At 44.7% G+C, this 20,786-nt stretch overlaps 1 protein-coding gene across 1 annotated transcript in view; it reads left to right on the top strand.

Moving 5' to 3' along the window:
* Positions 1-607: 607 nt before the first annotated feature.
* The window catches only part of LOC138588617 (serine/threonine-protein kinase 32C-like), a 91,298-nt gene continuing 71,119 nt past the window's right edge, over positions 608-20,786 (top strand). Inside the window, exon 1 of the mRNA XM_069658839.1 lies at positions 608-950. Coding sequence (XP_069514940.1) covers positions 869-950 — 82 coding nt within the window. The 5' untranslated portion in view covers positions 608-868. The remainder of the gene's footprint in view (positions 951-20,786) is intronic.

Raw genomic sequence — 20,786 nt, 5'->3', positions numbered from 1 at the left:
ATTTAACCCTTAATACATTTATTTTATTCTCATTTCTTCTCATTCTTACCATGACTTTCAATGTGTACTAACTCACCCCTTTTTTCTGTCTTAGAAACAACCAAGATTCCCTCTCTCTTTTTTCTTTGACATGTACGTATGAGTAATTTTTCTGTTTATTTATATGATTTTAATGTTATTATTTTTGTCGTTTTTTTGTATTGAATTTTGTATATGTTGGGGTTTTATTTTGGAGCCCCCAGAAGCAAACTATTTGTGATTTCATATTTGTTTGATATAAGACAGGAGGAGGCATTCAGCAATCACAATCCATATGGGGGGGAAAAACATATAAATTCACAAAATTGACTTTTTATGCCACACCAGGTGTTTCACTGTTCACTGTCCCTTTAACTTTTAGTAGCATAAATGACAACTGTTTTAGTCGCCGCGAATTTGAGGCGTCCGAAGTACCGCTACAGTATTTGCAAGCTTTTATTTTTAAGGCACCCTTGTCTGACTTCCTGTTTCCTCCCAGGTGACTGCGTGTAACTAGACGCAGCTCCGACTCTCAGCCTGACAAACACAAGTCTCTCGGTTTGGCTGGCAGGCTACGGAAGACAACTGAACACCAGCAGTACCGAGTGATTATATTTACCTCCAACTGAAACAAACCGAACAGTCTTTAATTTTATTTTTACCGCTCTTTGTCTCCCATGGCTTAGAAAGACTCTCACGGTTCCGGCAGAGTAAATAACGGACACATAAAGCGGAATAACGGACACGGTTCGGGTGAAATGTATGGTTATGATTTCTGTCTTTTAAGTGGGGTGTCCAACACAGAGCTGTAGTTTCTCTTGAAGAGGCGAGGAATGCAATCTGAGCATCAATGTTTCACTGGGGCAAGTGGAAGAAGAGGATGGGAGCCAACAGTTCTTCAAAGAGACCCGTGTTCGACGAGAAGGAGGATGGTAAGTTCACGCCAAACCCCATGCAAAAATCACACTACTTTAGAAGTTGTAGCTCGGAGTTGCAGTTGTGTTGTGTGACAGTAATGGATTTTTAGTGTCATGTTAGCACCAGCTTGTTGGCTGCAATACTGACATGGAGTTTCATGGAGTTGTCAAAGTTTCTTCGAACAAGTATGGGATTTAAATTTGACAGAAAAACACTGTTGCTGGCTGTTTTTGTGCGTCAAGTGTTGTGATACTGTGTGTCAGTTTTATCACCCAGAGGTCATGATAAAATGAGCAACATTTATCAAAACGCCTACATGCTGACTGCGTTTAAAGTTGAAATTAGCCCATTTGCAGATATAATTCTTACAATGCATAAACGGAAGCATTACCACTCAGTCACACTGATATCTGCCGCTCCTGCTGTGAGGAAAAAACGTTAATGCTCCAGTGAACCCTTTGAAATGTGAAACTATTTGAAGGCAGATATTTAATTGCATAATTAGGACAAGATTAGTGTCATGCATGGAAGCAATGTTAATTCATATAATATCTTGTCAGTGTATGGGAAATAAGCCTCTTGGAATATGCACTCATTAAGCTCTGCGATAGACTGCAGAGCTATCATTAATGTGCCGACCAAGTTACAGGCAAAACTTGAGTAAAAAATGAGGTCATTTCACTGCAGGCAAGTGGTCATAAGACTTCTGTGTGTTTCTGTGTGCTAATACACTGCACAACATACAAGCATGACACAGTTAAGGGGTAAGTTGAAAAAGGCTGTAATGGCTGTGACGTAATCCAAACAAGTGCAACCTATGTCCACTTAGAGCTCTTGTGAGGAATTTTTTTCGCTGGTTATGAAACAGACTGAAATAATGCTGATTACTCTATATGACCTACAAAAGCAACCGGATTGATCCGACCTCCGTTCAACAAACTTCTCATTTAAAAGTTTTCTTCTCCTCTTGAGGACAGACCTGACAAAGCTTGAGTTTTTACTTCCAACAAATCTGCATCATGATGTTGAAATTTGGGCAAAGGTAAGACCCGTTAATAACCAGTGAATCTCAAGAGAACGTTTTCTCTTTCTGTAACAATGCAGCACGCGGAAAAGGAAGTCTTGACGGGAAGTTGATTATCACTTACCGCCCGGCACGTTCACCGGTGTCCACAGAGGCTGTATCGTCTCAGACTATAGCCGATGGGATTTAAAGTGAGTGATACATCTGACTGTTAAAGAAAGGTTCGAATTAGATTTATTGTTAAAAATCACTACTTAAGCATGTACAGGACAAAATCAGGAAAGAGATAAAAAGTACTGATTTGTCCACAGGGGGCGCCAAAATCAACACAAACCGAAAGTTTCTCATAGGAGCTTTAAAATGACTGTTTTTCCACTGCGTCCAAACGACTCCATTTACAAAAACAGTAATTTTACTTCAGTGAACACAGGAGTTTACTGATCAACTGCTGCCTCAATTACTTGTTTGTATTTTCATGTGATATTGGTGCTTCAAAAAATACGTTTGGATCAAACACAATATTTTTGTAACACACAATAACGAAAACAAACTAACCGAGTGAGGCAGCAGTAGACCAGTGTCTGTGAGCTAAAATCACTGTTTTTATGAATGGAGTCTGGTGTGTTTGCAGAGAGCGATGTAATGTCTGTTTGTGGTTAAAAAAATCATCTTCCTCTGTAACAAAAAGGTCTATCTCTGTAGGGATCCTTTCTGTGATGTTGTCACACACTTAGAATAACAATCTGAGCCTGTCAGTGGAAACAACAAGAACTTTTAGTGGACGCACTTTGATCCATCAAGGATTATGTTGCAGCCATTACAGCCTGTTTCACTGCTGCCAGCTGGAGCAACCTACTGGATCAACTCCAAAACTTCTTCTTCTAATTACTCATTTAGACCCCAAGATATGTAAAAAAAAAAAAACCTAACCTTAACCTTAAAGCATGTAGCTATAAGTCAGATGCAGATGCTGTCGACGGGAGTGGTTATTAATCAGGAGTGGCCTAACAGCCTGTAGCTGTTCTATGCTCCCGCTCTGCTGCAGCATGTCACATTTTTTATCATATTAATGTTTGGAGAGATGTTCGTGGCCAGGCTGTTCACAGTTCTGTTTCTATAGCTGTTCTTTGTGATTAAAGGAGCAGCCTTGAGCTCAGGGCTGAGCCTCTCAAGGCTGAGATGGAGTGTTTATGAAGAGAGAGAGAGAGCCTCAATCTTTTTTATTATCAGACAAAAGTCAGTTTCCATACACTCCCATCATCAGTATGAGGCAGGTGCCACTTACATTTGACCTACTGCACTCTAATAACTGCGTGCATTCGATCTCCGTCCGCTGTGTCAGGAGTCAGTGTGATGGCATCAGCAGAACCATCACGATGAATATTACTCCTATCGTGATGCATAGATGCACAGGGCTTAAGGTGCCTTTGATTTTATTATGTTATTATACATCGTTTCTGTTGAAAGGATGTTCTAATGGAGAGTCTCTTTATGCAGCAGTGAAACACTTACTGCGAACAAAACTGAAGGCGCAGAGTGAATCAGAGGAAGTCACAGGGTGGGTTCACACCAGCCTTGTTTAGTCCCATTGAACCCTGGAGCGTTTGTCCCCTCGGTGCGGCTCGTTTAGGTTGGTGTGATCAGTATAATCAAACTCTGGTGCGGACCGAACAACCGGACCATGGTCCTCTAGAAAAGACGGGACTCGGTCCGTTTCCAAACAAACCACGGTCCGGTTGGATTCAGGTGAGAACATAAGCAGACTTAAAGCAGGACCTAATACAGGAAGCAAACCAAAACACTGTGCATCGTGAGTTGTTGCTTACACTTGCAGAGACACGCAGCGAGATGAGTAGAGGACAGACGTGGTGGTGCGATGAGGAAATAGAAATATGGGCTGACCAAACATTTCACAAATTGTGGAAACACACTAGAACACAGAGGTGTTCAAAGTGTTCAAAGTCCGGGATCGTGTTGAGCGTGATTGATGATCAATTTGCACTCTCTCTTTGTTTACTTCAGGGAGTTTTCACATGTGGAAATTCTGACCAATCAGAGAGCAGTTTCCTCATGCATCAGAACCTTTGGTAAAAGCTGCCGTGTGAACAAACCAAACTGGAGGCAAAATGCTAAAGAATTTGGTCTTAGATTCGGATCAAACAAACAGACTTTAGGTGTGAAGGTGCCCTAAAAGAGGCCGCTGTTAAATGGGTCTAAATGACTAAAAGGTACAAAAGGTTTTTTAATGTCTCCTGTAGATGTGTTCCCCTGCAGCAGTGTAACAGGCTGTAATGGCTGCAACATCGTCCACTAAAAGTTCTTGTTGTTTCCACTGACAGGCTCAGATTGTTATTCTAAGTGTGTGACAACATTACAGAAAGGATCCCTACAGAGATAGACCTTTTTGTTACAGAGGAAGATGATTTTTTTAACCACACACAGACAGTTACATCGCTCTCTGCAAACACGCCAGACTCCATTGACAGAAACAGTGATTTTACCTCTCAGAACACAGGAGTTACTGCTCTACTGCTGCTTTGATTTGTTAGTTTGTTTTTGTCAGGAAATGATTTTGGAGTATTGAATGGTTAGTTTCACTCAACAAAAATAACTTTGTAATTAACAATAAGACAAAAATAACCTGAGCACTGAAGGCAGCAGTGGACCTGCATTTCCCTTCCTCTGTAGGGTTAAATGACTGTTTTTGTCAATGGAGTCTGGTGTGTTTAAAACGAGCGATGCTACGGCTGTTTCTGGATCCAAAATGAGGTGTATCTCTTTCATTAATGTTGTCACACTTAGAATAACATACTGAGCCTGTCTGAAGTAATCTGCTGGAGATTTTTTCCAAAACTCTTTCCACATATTCGCATTTAGACCCAGGAAATATGTAAAAAAAAAAAAACAGGCTCCAGGTTTAAGCATGCAGGAATTCCCCTTTAATGTCGGTCTGACCACCGTGAGCACTTGCTATGTGCTGATTCTTCACAGTTACTCGTCTTTGTAAAGCAGCTGCTTCTCTTTCACACTGTTCATCCCTCAAAGAGCAGCCTGGTATCAGCCTGAGCAGACTGTGGTGCTCTGTGGATGCTGACTGTGACTCTACATGTCTCTTGCTGCCTCTCAGGTCTCTAAGAAACTGAATCTGTGGGCTTCTTGGGAAAAAAAACAGCATATGGCCGACATTAGGCAGTAATATTAGAGCAGCGTCTGGCTCAAAAGGCTGCAAACATAATCAAGTGGTCAGGTTGATGTCCAAGCGTAGCTGCCAGAAGGGCTTTTCTGGCAGATAGTTTGATTACCAAGGGAAGGCTGTGGAATTGATTGAGGTGCACATCCGGCTACTTTCTGCACAGCTTTCTCACTGAGACTCTTTAACAGCAGCTTTGAGAAATTAGTGAGAGATAAATGATGGTTAAGCCGCTCTGGACACTTTGTCTTTCATCATCACCGGGGAGACGTCGCTTCTTTTTCTTTTTGGATGCTAAATCAGTGAACAGAGCTCGTTAAATTTTCAGTTGTGCTGGACTGTTTCCAGGCTGGGCGCAGGACTTCCTGGAGGCTTGTTGTCAACATAATTTGTCAGGCAACCAGCGCAGATCGAACAAAGTCACTGAAACAGAAGAGGAGGAGTTAATAAGCCTGCATTGAGTTCTTACACTCTGGTTTGGCACAGATACATCTAAAGAGATGTAATGCACCAGGATCTCATTTATTTTGGTCAATGTTGATGTTACAATTATTTAATACAGTAGCTCTCTCTAATGTCCAGCAGGGGGCGACTCCACTGGTTTAAAAAAAAAGTATCATTCTATAGAAGTCTATGAGAAAATGTTCCTCCTTCTCTCCTGATTTATTCCCTCAGTAAACATGTTCCTAATGAGTTTCAGTCTCTAGTTTCAAGTCTTCTTCAACACAGCATGATGTTCATTTAGTCACTGATGCTCCCATTTAGAGTCACACAGGCCAGAAAGCAGGGGAGGGTTTAGGGCGGGGCTACCTGTGATTGACAAGTTGCTACTAAATCCTCCAGTCAACCAGGAGAGCGTCGCAGCAATGTGCATCCACCCTGTTGTCCAAATATGATTCTGGCCTCTCCAAAACAGCTCACAGAGACTCCGTCACACACGGAGAAAAAATGGTGATGTGGACAACGAGAAGCTAGTAATTTCATTTGACTGTACAGAAAGTGGTTTCTCTAAGCTAAGCTAACGGTTTATATTTACAGCACTGACACGAGAATGATTTAGATCTTCTCATACAATGAAGGCCGGAGATATGCTTGCTTCTAACTACATGTTTGTGCGCGCATGATGGCTGCCCAGCGTGCCCTGCGACTGTTTGGAGCATCGGCTGTGCACGTCCTCAAACATTAACGCTACATGAGCTGCAGTCTGCACATGAACAGTAGGGGCAGTGTAGAGGCAGAGGGGATGTGACAGGGTCAACACAGCAGCAGGGACAACAATGGCAGAAAGTTCTGAAGACGAGCTGATAGACCAAGTCCACAATGATCCACATCTGTACGATGTGTCGTTGACAAACAGCAGATAAGTTCTGTTTTAGAAGTCGACGTGGAAACCTGCAAAACTAAATGGAAACAAGTCCGGGAGCGTTACGTCCATGCACACAGGAACATGTTGGAGAGACGGAGCGGGGACGGTGCAGACGGTGTGTGTTGTCCACCGCTCATCAGTTGCCTGAGCAGCTACAGAGTCAGTCACCGGGTAACTGAGAATTCAGACTGAACAGTAACCTCCTCGAGTGTCTCCATGTCTGTTGTTTACATCCCACACATACAGTAGCTGCATACGGCCTGAGCTCTCTGGTGCCCTCTAGAGGTATCCTCCAGTAACTCGTGTAGTGCAGAGACAAGTATGTGAACAGTTCCGTTCACGACGCAGACGGTTGTGTACGTGAACGCAAGATTGAAAATCAAGTATATCTCTGATGATGAAATGAGAAATGTGAGGATTGGAGCGTTTTGTGGACACAGAAAGAGTTAGTTTGAGATGCTGTTGATGAGATATCCAAGGCCAAACGAATGAAAAGAAAACTTGAAGACGCTCTTTATTTTCTGAACAATTAAATTGCATTTTCTTATCTCATGTTCCTTCAGATGAGTTTCACTACCTGACAAAAGCTGTTTAATTGTTCAAAAGTGCTGAGTTTCCTTTGAACTGGTAAATTAAGGAAATATTCATCATTATTAAATGTGAAAGACTTTTACTCCACAGAGATGTTGCACACTCTGACAGGCTGAGTGAGTTTGGAGTGTTTCTTTAACCATCATCCAGACTGAAGACAAAGCAGCTCTTCTCTCTCTCTCAGTCCTCATGTGAACTTGAGCTCTGCATGTCTCTTTGTGAAAGCCTCACTTGTTGTGAATGTGTTACAGTATTCAGGAGAGAGAGCCGAGCCGACAGACGCCCGCTTTAACTCGGCACAGACTCTGTGTTCTTTCTGCTCCAAACCCTTCACAGTGAGCGAGCATGCAGACGATGCTGTTAATTATCTTGTCTGTTTATGGTGTTCTTAATGTGTTCATTCGATCATCCTGGTTAAGCTGTGGACAGTAAGCTCGTATTCTGTGTGTGTGTGTGAAGGTCTGAGTGTGTGCGTGACTGCTCTTCCCGCGGAGGAGCCGTGTGTGTGCGAGTCTGAGAGCAGATTTGGTTGAGGATAAAGATAGATGCAGAGAGAGATGGCTGATTACTCGCGCTGAATACTGAGGCTCTCTCTTTCTTTCATCTCTGTTCAGACTCTCAGTTTCTCTCTTTATTCAGCTCAGCTTCTGCCTGCAGACACGCCGGCCTCGTGCTTCAGCAGAGACGTTGTAATTGGCCTCAGCAGAAACACAATAGGAGAGTAGTGCGGTCCTGCTCGTAGCGTGGTATCATTTATCACAGAGCGTGGATGAAGTTCAGATGGTGGAGTATTTCCCTCGTAGAGTTGAGATGCATCCGATACAGACTAACATGTGGGATTAATTCTAACAGTTTCAGCACCAACACAATAGCATCATTTAAAAGCCTAGAACAGAGATTCCCAAACATCGGCCGGGACCCCCCGGTGGGCTGTGAAGGTACTGCAAGTGGGCCGTTTGATGACATTTACAGTAATACGTTTTTAGTAAATAGTAAAATGAAATAAATGCACTTATTTTGTTGGTTGATAAATTGTTCCTTAGCGTGGATGTTTATGTGTTTGCACTGCACTGTCGTTGGAGCACTTTTTCAGTCTTAAATCTTGATGAGAGTTGTTTCACTAAAGTGCTCTGAGGGCCCCGAAATATTTTTAGCTTTCAAATTGGGCCCATTCCTAAGTTTAGGAATGTTGGACCTCAAATAAAAAACGAGAAGTCAATTTAGCCCACGGAAACCAAAGGACCCGTGTCCACCGTGTTCCATGTGTGCCGTAGTTCTGCTCCGTCAGACGGCGCGTGCCCTACACCAGGGGTTCCCAAACTTTTCCATGCCAAGGCCCCCCAAACAGCATTAGCTTCTGGCCGGGGACCCCCAAACCCACAGACAATGCTACAAAATATGCTCCTTCGGTCTATTTGTTGTCAAAAACCTGTCCATTTTGCGCTAGCTAGCTACACGCAAGCTTGAGGAGCAGAGCAGCTTGATAACAACCGCCAGGGCTACACAGATTATGACGTCGTTATGACGTCGTCATGCTGAATTTGCAACTGAATTTGAGAATCTCAGATTACGGCAGTTTACGTGTTGTACGGTTCAGGACAAATGGTTATTAAAAAAATAAAATTTAAAAATGTAAAAAAAATGTTTTGCATTTTTTTCTTATCTTCCCTCCAATTTTCTGAGGCCCCTCTAGCGCCCCCTGGCGGCCCCCACTTTGAAAACCACTGCCCTACACCACAGGAGCAGCGCTGGTCCAAGCAGCTGGATTTGTGAGATCACAAGATCGCTGCAGAGCTACTAACCCTAACCTAACCCAACTCAGGACTTCCTGATAAGAGTCTGTTTTGTGGCAAGAATGCTAATAACTACTAATCAGCTATAGTGTGTCTCTTTCAGTAAGGAAATATCTAAATATCACAATATATGTTTTGTCTGTTTACAAGGTACAAACGGAGGATGACGACAAAATCTGGTAGTGGTTACGTCTCTGCCTGATCTTGAGTGCTGATGTGTCGTGCCTTTTTCCCTGCAGACATTTTGACCTGTGATAGGAGGAGAAGCACAGGTGTTACAAATCACATTAACGATGCATCTGTTCTGTTTAAATGTCTCCAATGAGCCATGGAAGTGAGACAAACACTGAATCAGCTCCCTGAAAGTGAAGGAGCCAAAGCGTATTGAGCCATCACTCATTTTATTATTCACACCTGAGATTTTCCTGCTGTTGGGATTTGTTTTTCCCTCATAAAGCAGTTAATGGGCTGTTGCTTTCTGTCCACCTCTCAGGTGTTAAGTAACCTGTGTTAGCTTCAGGTGATGACAGTTGCATTAAGTCTGTCCCACCTGAAGCAAGGTGTTCACCAGCGCCTGTCCATCTGCCTCCGCACACACGTTAAAAAGGGTCCGTCTGCGATCACTGATGTCTCCGTATTAGGTGCAGTAAACAAGTCCGGGCACGTCTCCCTCACTACGTGTTTCGAGGGGATGCTGCATTCAGGTGCGCTCAGAAACGTGAGTGATCAGACACGTGACCTTTTGTACAACGCTTCTACCGTCAAGTGTGAAGAAGGCAAGACTTCTGCGGTATGGCAGTTTTTGGCCACTACAATTAGAGTAGGCATGATATCAACTCCACTACAGGGGAGACTTGATGTTCTCTGCAATGAGGTGGAAAAAACATGTGCCTAATATATCGCCATTGAAATCAGCAAAAAGGGTTGGAAAATATCGGCATATCAAAAAAATCCAATGTCGTGCATCCCTGGTTGAAAGGATGCTGAAATAGCGTCATCATGATGCAGGTTTGTAAAAAGTCTGACTTCATGCTTTTCCAGGTCGACAAGAAACCCACCTTTTAAATGCTCGTTTTTTGAATGGAGTTTGGTTTGACCATTTCTGATGCATTCTTAGAACGTCAGGAGGATGGGATTTTTGTGTGAACTAGAGTTGAACTTCACAAATGATGCAAGTTTACGTGATTTGTGTTGCTCACACATAATTCGGGTGTAGAAGTGTCTGTGTGTCGAGTCCTCTCTGCTGCTTCGTCAGTGCTTTCCTTCACCCTCTCCAAAGACTCTTCAGAGGGGTCGGCAGCGTCGCTGTCGACCACAGATCAGCTCGTCTTTGTCTTGGGAAATTAAACACGGTTCGTGGGAAGAGAAGCTGTGAGCACAGCAAACACAACTGTTACCTTCAGTCTCCTCACAGCAGCAGCTTTAATGCAACTTCAATATTTGGTTTACACGTCTGTAATAAGGAGAAATATACGATGACGTTTACTCCTGCTGCTTCAGTTACTGAATCAGACTCATGGCAGAGACGAGACGCAGAGAAGACTCCTGCAGGAAACCTGAATGAAGCTGTGAGTGCATCCTCACCCTCAGGGCGTCGAGTTCAGGAACCTCACAGCCAACGAGAGCATGAAGACTCACAAAGTCAACACGTTAGTACAAAGTGTGTGTAGCTTATAATCTGTGTGTGTGTGTGTGTGTGTGTGTGTGTGTGTGTGTGTGTGTGTGTGTGTGTGTGTGTGTGTGTGTGTGCAGTTTGGTGAGACAAACGTTGTATTCAGCAGCAGGTACAGACGTTATTGCCCATTGAAACCAATTAAAACCACTTTCTGATAAACTCTGCGTCCCTCCAAATGTCTCACTTGAACAACAGCACTCTCTCTCTCTGGTAAACTGTTAAGTGTAATAGGCTGTAACTTTTTTATTAAGCTCTCATTTAGCGATTATTGACTTAATTACAGACCATTCCCACGGCATACAAACAGTTCATTAAGATAAGGATGGAAGATTTAAAACCCATCATTCATTTGGTCCATGATTTCATGAGAGGACGACTGTTGCTGCCAGATTACATCAGCTGTTGCATGCTGGCGAGTTAAAGGCACAGTACGTAATTTCTGGGGCCTCTCAAACAAACAATAAATTATGTAGATTGAGGAGGGTGTAAAGGAGCGTGGGATCATGGGAGTTGTTGTCTGCGTCATTAAACAACCACCATTGCCGTCGACATGGTACCACATTTATGGTATATTATTACTCATGAAATTGCAGCACGTAACGTGAGCTAACGTAGACATTTCACCGACTTCCTTCCTCACACTCTGACAAATCGTCTGGTGTTTCTCCTGCAGGGTTTGGGTCAGTTCCAACATGTGACATCTCATATTCAGAGAAATAAATTGTGAGATATGTTGTATAATCAGTTTGATGTAGGGCACACACTACAAGATCATCAAGCTGATTTTGGGCCTGATTCCCCCCTTCAGACTAAAGTAAGCAGTTCTAAAGATGATCTCTCCAGATGTTCCTGTGGTGTGACGGATGTTCGAGTGATTCTACTTCCCCGATCTGCACAGAAGAACGTCATGGCCGCTCCAATTTCAAATATTTAACATGTTCAATTTTTATAATCTGATATCCTGTTGTGTGGGGGGGAAACCCCAAGGACAGCCGAGTACGCTCTCTGTGGATCGTCATGTTGAACGTCACGCCAATAGTGAAGCGAGCTGACTGAAGCAAGAAGCACAACAACCGCAGCCATGGCAACAAAAGCAAACGTGCAGCATAAAGTAACATGTCCAGCCTGTGGTCACGCTGTCTCCACCACTTCATCCACAGTTTGTTCTTTTTTCTTTCTGAATTTTCAGTAAAAAGTCCAAAAACTATCATCGCCAGTTCTTCCTGCCCGTCGTCCGCCATGTTTGTTTACTCCTGTACCTGCCGCGGACAGCATCTCCACACATGCTCTTCAGATAAAAACAGACACACACACAGACGCTCGCTGGTCTGTCCCTCCTGTAAATGCATTGAATGAATGAATTTCAACAGATTAAAGTATTTTTTTGTGGCTTTTTTGCCTGTAGTTTACAGCTGAAGAGAGACAGGAAATGTGAGGAGTAAAGAGTCGGGGACGACTCGGCAGACCGGGAGTCGAGCCTGCGATCAGTCCAGCGAGGACAGTAGTCTCTTTACACGCGGCGCCTGCTCTACACACAGAGCTAAACCTGCGCCCCCAGTTTAAAGTAGTTTTGAGTAAAAACACTAAAATGTGGAGAATGAAGCACAATTCTTCATTTCAGTGTTAAAACACATCCTGCGATATTCTACTTGATGCTGATTGTAAAAAGTCTGAATGAATGCTTTGTCAGGTCTGTCTGCAAGCCGACAAGAAAACCACTCTTAAAATGCTTGTTTTTTGAATGAAGTTTGGTTTGAACATTTTTGATGCAATCTCAGGATGTCGGGAGAAACTAAAAACTGAGTTTCTTGCGTTTCTTATTTGAGTTGAAAAAAATTCAACTTGCTCGCAGATTTAAATCGACCAGCGTTTGTGTCTCAACGCGCCTTTACAAGACTTTCTGTTTCATAACACTGATGAAAATGACCTCTATTGGTTTTAGAAAGCCTTAAAAAGCGTAAACCTCTTTTAGAGACAGATTTTTGCCCTCCTCTACAGCCCCATGCACACTGCTTCAGCATGTGGAGAAATAGTGACCCACCTGCTCAGGTACAGATGTTTTCTGGTTTGTTACTGACAGAATGAGATCAGAGGAAGGTGACTCTTCTTCTTCACATTACGGCTGTAGGACAGAACGGTCAGAGCATCACTCCACCGTCACAGCTGTACGTCTTCTGTGAGCTCGCCCGGAGGCGTTCGTCACGCTCATCATGTGTTCTGCACAAGAAACAAGGTTATTGAGAGAAATCAGGTTAAGGCAGGAAACCAGAGCGGGTTTACATCCGTGTGACTGTAAAACCCGTGTTTACATGCAGGACGCCACTAATCCGATTCCTCCCCTCTCTACCCAAACATATGTTACAACCACAGGCTTTGGATTTAATTATTCTGGACACCAGGATGCACTGCTGCAAGTTCTAATCTTCCCTTTCATCCCACGTCCTCCGCCTGAAGACTCGACGTGCACACGCGCTTTGTAAAACTCTGAAGTGTTCATGTGGCTGAAAATCAGGTTTTCCAGCAGAAATGTCTCTTAATCCCCACCTCATGAAGGAAACTGCAGCTATTGCACAAACCCAGCAGTCACACACACACGCACGCACACACACACACACACACACACACACCCATAGTCTCATTGAAATCCTCGTCACTGAATGAAATGTGACACTATCAAATGTGACAGAGGCTCCTCCTCTCCAGCTGCCCGTCCCACCCCTGGAGAGAGGCGTGTGTGTGCAAACAAACCTGCTTCACTTCACAGATCAGAGGTCCACACACACACACACACACACACACACACACTGCTGCGTACAGGTGTTGACAGAGTCGATTTAAAGGAAAAACAGGTGTTATCAGGGTTTGGGAAAGTGGGTTCGGGCTGAGGCATCATGTGAGCACACACCTGACTGCTGAACTGAATAAACAGCCCCGCTGCTCGTCCTAAATACCTGTGAGGACTAATAGAAGTCAGGTGTATCTGGGCCAGAACACGATGTGTCCTGCCTGAGCCTCGAATCAGAGTTGCTGAGGGGGAACAACTAGGCCACAGCGTCCACTTCCTCTCACCTTAAACACACTCTGAGCGGCAGTCACACAGGAGCTCCAGGATCGTTTCTCCTCGTTATTCCAAATGAACCTTTTTCCTCTCATCATGTAATTCCCTCTTCCCTCTTTTATTTCTGCTTTACGTGTTTTTGTGCACACGGATAAGGAAAGTCTTCTTTCTGCTGGGAATTCCAGTATTTCAAAACCTGAGCTCAATTTTACATAATTTAGGATCGAAATGATGAAAAGGTACAAACAGTGTCTGAACGTCTCCAGTAGATGTGTGCAGTGAAACAGGCTGTAATGGCTGCAACATAATCCTTGATGGATCAAATTGCGTCCACTAAAAGTTCTTGTAGTTTCCACTGACAGGCTCAGATTGTTATTCTAAGTGTGTGACAACATTACAGAAAGGATCCCTACAGAGATAGACCTTTTTGTTACAGAGGAAGATGATTTTTTTAACCACAAACAGACGTCACATCGCTCTCTGCAAACACACCAGACTCCATTCAAAAAAACAGTGATTTCAATCTGACTTTACTCTGAAAGTCCGGTTCGTGTGGACAGGTGTGAACACGCAGTCTAACTCTGGTGCAGACCGAACAACCGGACCGTCGTCCGCTTGAAAAGACGGGTCTCAGTCGGTTTCCACACGAATCACGGTCCGATTCGATTCAGGTGAGAACATAAACGGACTTCAAGTAGGACCTAATACAGGAAGCAAATCAAACACAGTGCATTGTGGGTTGTTAACGGGTGCTGACACTGGCAGAGACAGACATGCAGCCAGGCAGCAAGATGGGTAGAGGGGGGGAGCGACGAGGAAATAGAAATACGGGCGACCAAACAATTTCACAAATGCTTGTGGAAACGCACAAAAACTAAAGGTGTTCAAAGTGTTAAAAAAACTTCAACAAAACATTAAAGTCTGCAATCGTGTTGAGTGTGATTGATCAGTACGCTCTCTCTCTTTGTTTGCTTCAGAGAGTATTCACACGTAGAAATTCTGACCAATCAGAGAGCAGTTTCCTCGTACATGTAAACATTTGGTCCGCTGGTAAAAGCTGCCGTGTGAACACAAACCGAACTGGAGGCAAAATGCAACTTTGTAACAATTTGGTGTTTGATCAAACAAACGGACTTCAGGTGTGAAAGCAGCAACTCTAGCAGTTCCCAATCCCTTTGAACCTTTTCGTCATTTAGACCCTAATTATGTAAATTTAGGCTGAGGTTTATAAATAGCTCCTTTAAATTTGGATCGGCGATGTTATCGTAAATAATTTGCAGCATCCCTCTGAAGCTCGCGCTGCACTTTTGTGTTCTTATGAGGACAGCTGGTGCTGGAAGTGAGGATGCATTATTCAGCCCTGTGTGTACTTTTCACCTCTGAGGGGCAGAAAATAAAGAGATCCTACCTGAGCTGTATAGAACCGCACTGTATAGAGGTCTATTTAGACCTTCACAATGCTTCTTCTATGCTCTTTGTGTCTGCTCTCCCTCCCACCTCCTCCCACAGGCCCTAAATAGATCCTTAATGTATCCCTCAGCGATCGGTTGAAAGGTTAGTGCGGCATTTTGTCCATTTGTACACCGCGATGGGTCACAGCCCGGCGGTTTGAGACACCAGGTCCTGATAAGGATGCAGGAGGACGATGGAGGCAGGTCGGATTGGGTTATTTCGAGGGACAGGTTGGAAATGTAGCACAGTTAGGGGAATATATAGGTGTTAGTGCATGTGTACAGGTATGTTTGTCCTGCCACAGAGAGCTTCCTCCATTAAAGTAATCTCTATTAACAGGTGCACGACCAGATTTTTGTACAGGAAGTGTTCTGGTTTCCGTTTGTAGTCCATTTGTAGTCCAAGTAGTATTGACCAATCATGTGTCAGCAGGCTGTAGTGCATACAGGACAAACAGCCCGTGTGGAGAGCAAAAGGGGCGGAGCACAATCCTCTGACATCCTGAGAGCCCTGCCCCGGAAGCACTTCCGAATAAAAGCGTAAGCACATGAACTCGACTGAAACTGACCTGCAGTGTCACGATCAACGCGAGTCATCTGACCGGACTTTTTCTAATGATAACAATGATAACAATAATGACTCCACAGAAGCTTTCATTAATGATGAACACACAATGTGCCAGGAAGTGTGAATCACAGTGAATTCATTATCCTGATGCAGAGCCGAGGATGATGTGGCAGCACTGTAACACACACACACACACACACATGCACACACAGAGGCCCACATTGCTATGGTAACCTCAGAAGTTTTCACACGGTCCACATGATGTTTGTGTGACAGAGCGGAGCGTGCTGGAGTCCCCGCTGCAGACTTCTCCTCTGAAGTGTTCCTCCTCTCTGAGCCTCCTCCTCGTCCTGACAGCCCTCAGATGTGCGATCCTCCCCGAGTGATTCCTCCCCGAGCAGTGTCCAACCTCTCCTCTTTCATTACAGAGACGAGGCTCCCTGTGTGTGAGGATTCACTGAGTTTGTGTTGATGACTGGCTTTATTAAAACTGTGCCTTTACAGGAGGGCTGAACAGATGTTTCACTCTTTATGCTCAGTTATAATCCTCCTCGCTTTGATGCTGCTCTTCGCTCTGGCTGATCCGTCTTGTTGTCTCCTGCAGAAAAAATAATCCACCTTTAAAGGATGCAGAGAATAACCGTATGGCCATGTTTGAGATGATGGATCAGTGTTGTTAAAAATGCATCATGTTTCCTATGAAGATAAAGTGCTCTGCAGCGTCACACAGGAAGCAGCAAACCAGGTAGATGGTAAACAAGAGCCTCTGTTGCACCTGCCTTGCACCACCTCTGCCTCCTGGTAAAATGTCTGCAAGAAGTCGGGGCGAGCCGATGTGTGAACGCAGGAGGAAATAGTCAGGAACATTCACTGCGAGCAAGTGGATGGTCTGATGACGTTTATATCATGTGACCGGTGTAAAACCAGAAGAGTGACGACACATAACGGGTGAAGAAGAAGGATCGTTTACAAGACGACAGCAAAGATGTCTGCTGACTGGAGAGAGGAAGAGATTCAGGAGCTGTGAGGGCCGACGATGAACCTGTCCGCCAGTCGCAGGACCACACGTACTTTTTACCCCATGTTCCCATTCGACAGAGAAATTCTCCCGCTGTGAGAGACGTGTGTGAAAGGGCAAAGCTGGAAAACTTCAGGTGCAGTTTTGAAATATTCAGGAAATGTTCAGGAGTGGATGTGTGAAAGGAGACACTGGGGAGGGCTGCTGTCTCCATGTCCTCACTGGATGTGACGCCATAGCTGCGTGCTAGCTTGCTGTTAGCACACGGTATTAGCACAGCGGCACTTAGCTCCAGTGAACCAGTGAAAGTTTGAAGCAGAGAGAGAGGAAACGCCTCGATGGCGGCCTGCTAGCTCATCATGCTAACCCACCTAATGTTACAGCCTGAGTCAGGGCAGATAACACAAAGCACCGCTCACACAGGGACAGCTGTGGACAAAAGCTGCTTCTGCTCATTTGTTTTTATTCTTGTAAATTTCCACCAGGTGCATGATGGGAAATAATCCCAACAGGAAGCTAGTTCCTGCAGGATGCCCCGTCTTTGCTAAATCTTAAAGTCTGTGACTTGCTTGCCTTTAGACGTGAGAGCGGGACAGACTTAAGACCTTTTCAGTGCCTTTAAAGTATTTGAGTGAGTGAGAGAAATGAGAGAGCAGATTTAAAGCTCTGTAAAAACACGAGGAGGTCGATGGATAACTCGGAGGGATAGACGTGGCAGAGTCTCATCGGTCTGCGGAGCTTTGTTCAGTGACTGATGGATGTAGAAACAAACAGTTATGACCTCTCAGGGACCAAACCTGTATTCTCTATCAGCCGAAGATGAAACATCCAATAAAAGTCAGCTGACGAGCCCCTCCCTGATCTGTCGATGCTCTGTGAGGCTCCTGTGGTCCAGGTCTGTTCTCATTTGGTGAGTAACCTCAGCAACAAGGTTCGTATGAATCACATGCTCAGCTGCTTGTTTCTGAATAGAGCTTCATCACATTAGCGCGGTACACAAACAGCCACATCAGGCTTTAATGGCTGCTTTAATTTTCCAGCAGTGTGACTCCTTTGTGTCCTCATGAAAGCCGTCCAGCGGATGCAGATCAAAAACCCTCTCTCTGGGTAATTAATGCACACGCGAGGAGACGCAGAGACGGAGGAACCACACGACACTGCGCCCGCGGGGAGCGTCCACTCTCTGCAGGGATTGAATATAAAGTTGCAGCAGCACACTCTCTCTGTGCAGATCTGTGTCCTCCTCTAATTATCAGCAGGGATCGTCGCTGGAGTCGTCACGCCTGTAAAGACAATCAGCTCCGTGCAGCTCCTGAATATTCATGAGATGATCCGTTTAGAGCCACAGTTGCGCAATGTTACTGCTGCAGTGTACGCCGGGGAAGTGATGAGGTGATAAGGATTTAAATAAACAGATTCTCAAAGATGTATAAAATGTGAGAGAGACACACATGACGACAGATACTGACAGATTGAACAGTTTTGTTCCTGTTGTGTGTGCAGAGCAACGATATGACCCAAACAGCACACCGCACACTAACACATTCATTCACCAACAACCAGAGTCCGACTCTCACAGCTGGAAATCTCACTTAATCTCTTAAACGAGACTTTAGAGGACACAAACATGGCGGACGGCGGATGGCGGGCAGGAAGAACTGGTGATGATAGTTTTTGGACTTTTTACTGAAAATTCAGGACGAAAAAAGAACTGTGGATGAAGAGGTGGAGACGGCGTGAACACGGGCTGGACATGTTACTTTATGTTGCACGTTTGCCTTTGTTGCCATGGCTGCGGTTCCTTCCTTCTTCAGTCAGCTTGCTTCCTGATTGGCTATCGTTTGATTCCATGTGACGTTCCACAGAGAGCGTGCTCGGCTGTCCTTGGGGTTCCCCCCCACAGGATATCAGATCGTAAATATTGAACATGTTTAATATTTGAAATCGGAGCAGGCATGATGTTATTCTGAGCAGATCGGGGGAAGTAGAATCACTCTAACATCCCTCACACCACAGGAACATCTGGAGAGATCATCTTTAGAACCATCAGAACATCAGGACTCTGTTACTTTAGTCTGAAGGAGGAATCAGATCTGATTATCTGGCTGTGTGGACCCCGCATCAGAAAGAAGCCTTGGTGTGCTTTTGCAAAAAGGATGAAGGCCCGAGCGAGTCTCGTTTTTGTTCTCCAGCTTTCTATGGCCATTGTTGTCGTTGGCTCAGTGGTAGAGCGGGTTGTCCTCTAATTGGAAGAATGGCGAGATTGATCCCTGATTCCGACAATTTACGTGTCCCTGTCCTGAACCCTTAACTGGTCCCGAATGTTTCGCCATGAAAGCATGAATGTGTTTGAATGCTTAGTTTTCACTTTGCAGCCTCTGCCATCAGCGTGTGAATATGACGAGTAGTGTGAAGTAGTCTGAAGACTAGAAGAGAACTTTATACATGAGTCCATTTATGTAACAGAATGCACTGACGTCACTTAGCTTTCGAGGCTCAAGCTACAATGCTTTTTATTTAAGGTCGAGTATGCAAACAAAGATCTGTCGGGTCTGTTCCTTACACAGAAGTTCTGTCTTCCTCATAAAGAAGAAATATATCTGTAGAGATCAAGTGCTGACGTCTTCAGTTGATCCTGCTTTCTTCCAGCCTTCAGCAAATATAGTTTTATTTGAGCAAGATCTCAAAGAGCTGAAACTACCACACCAACATAGTGTCTTTATCACCGCCCCGGCTTCATGCAGCTTCTCTGAGCGGATCAAAAGGACGTGTGAGTGTTTCCTGCTTTCCTGTAATGAGAGTCCCATCATGCAGATCAAAGAGGATCGATGCAAGGTCAAGATCACGGCGGCCTGTAACCGTGCAGCGCTCGGTCTCACAGATAGTAACGGAAAACACCAACAGTTAACCGTCTGAATCGTTCAGTGAGTCTTCCCTCTGCTCGATGGATTCGATTGGATGCTCGATATCAAGGAGTGAGCCTCAGCTGCTGCTACAGGCTGAAATATGGCTTACTACTGCGATAAAATATTCAGTAATCACGTGGGAGAGGAAGCTGCTGTAAAGCAAACTGTTTTTTTTCGTTCTATGATGCGAGTGGCAGCGTGCGGTGTCACATGCGCTCACACTCTGATCCTGCTGCCAGAGAAACTCCGCCATGAGAGCGCGCCTGCACGCAGCCGAGCGGTGATGTGAGCCGTGTTTGGAAATGGAAACCTGTCAGCAGAAAGTGAGGGAGAGCGCGTACGCAGGCAGTAACACGACAGAGGCAGACAGTAAAGGATTAGAAGCAGAGGCGTATTCTCCACAGACGGAGCAGGAAGGGATCGATGCTGGGAGGTTTTTTGATCCCGGTCCAGCCGGCTCGTCCTCACAGGGAGGATCCGCTCTGTGATCTGATGCTCTAAATGCATCTGCACTCACAGCTCACTCTCTGTGCGTCTACATACAGACAGTATACAGGAGCCTCAGTGTGAGAGTCACTAATCATATTTCAATAATCAGATCATTGACAGTCATGTATCAATCTACCTCATTATCTCTGACACGATGTAGAACTGAAGCGTGTTATGACGAGGGATGTGACGGTGCCTCGTGAGAGAGTCGGTTCACATACGGAAAGATTCAAACGGGTGAGATGAAAAATGAACCGCGATGCTCTGCCTGTGACGTCTCGACGTTCGACGTCATGGCATCTCTTCCGTCTGTAGCTGGATAGAGGCGAACAGACATGGCGGCAGCTGGTTGAGGATGCAATGTCAGTGTTTCACACACATAGATGATACCTGGGCGGCCTGCTCACGTATGTTTACAACCATTTTAGCTTAAAAAACTAAAGAAAACTCCAAAGCACTCTCTTTAAAGTGATAATCTCAAAGATGTTCATGTAAATAAATGTCTCTTCAGTCTCTATCTGTCGCCCAATGAGGTAACACAATGGTGATTGAGCCTATGGCCCACTGATGAAAGCCTTTGCATTTGCAGTATATTGTATTATTACAGACTGGGTGTCTGTGGCAACGCCCAGTTAGTGACACATTTTCCATCAGCCAGCAGTGGTTGGTCTGCCAGAGAGAGTAGGCGGAGCTAAGCGGCTGCTTTTCCGGTCTTGTGAGT

The sequence above is a fragment of the Semicossyphus pulcher genome, unplaced genomic scaffold, assembly GCF_022749685.1.
Source record: "Semicossyphus pulcher isolate SPU_LCO1_2020_fin unplaced genomic scaffold, fSemPul1.0.p SCAF_12, whole genome shotgun sequence".
In the NCBI taxonomy this organism is placed as follows: Eukaryota; Metazoa; Chordata; class Actinopteri; order Labriformes; family Labridae; genus Semicossyphus; species Semicossyphus pulcher.
Note: the sequence above shows the minus strand (reverse complement) of the source record. Positions and strands in the feature narration are given on the sequence as shown.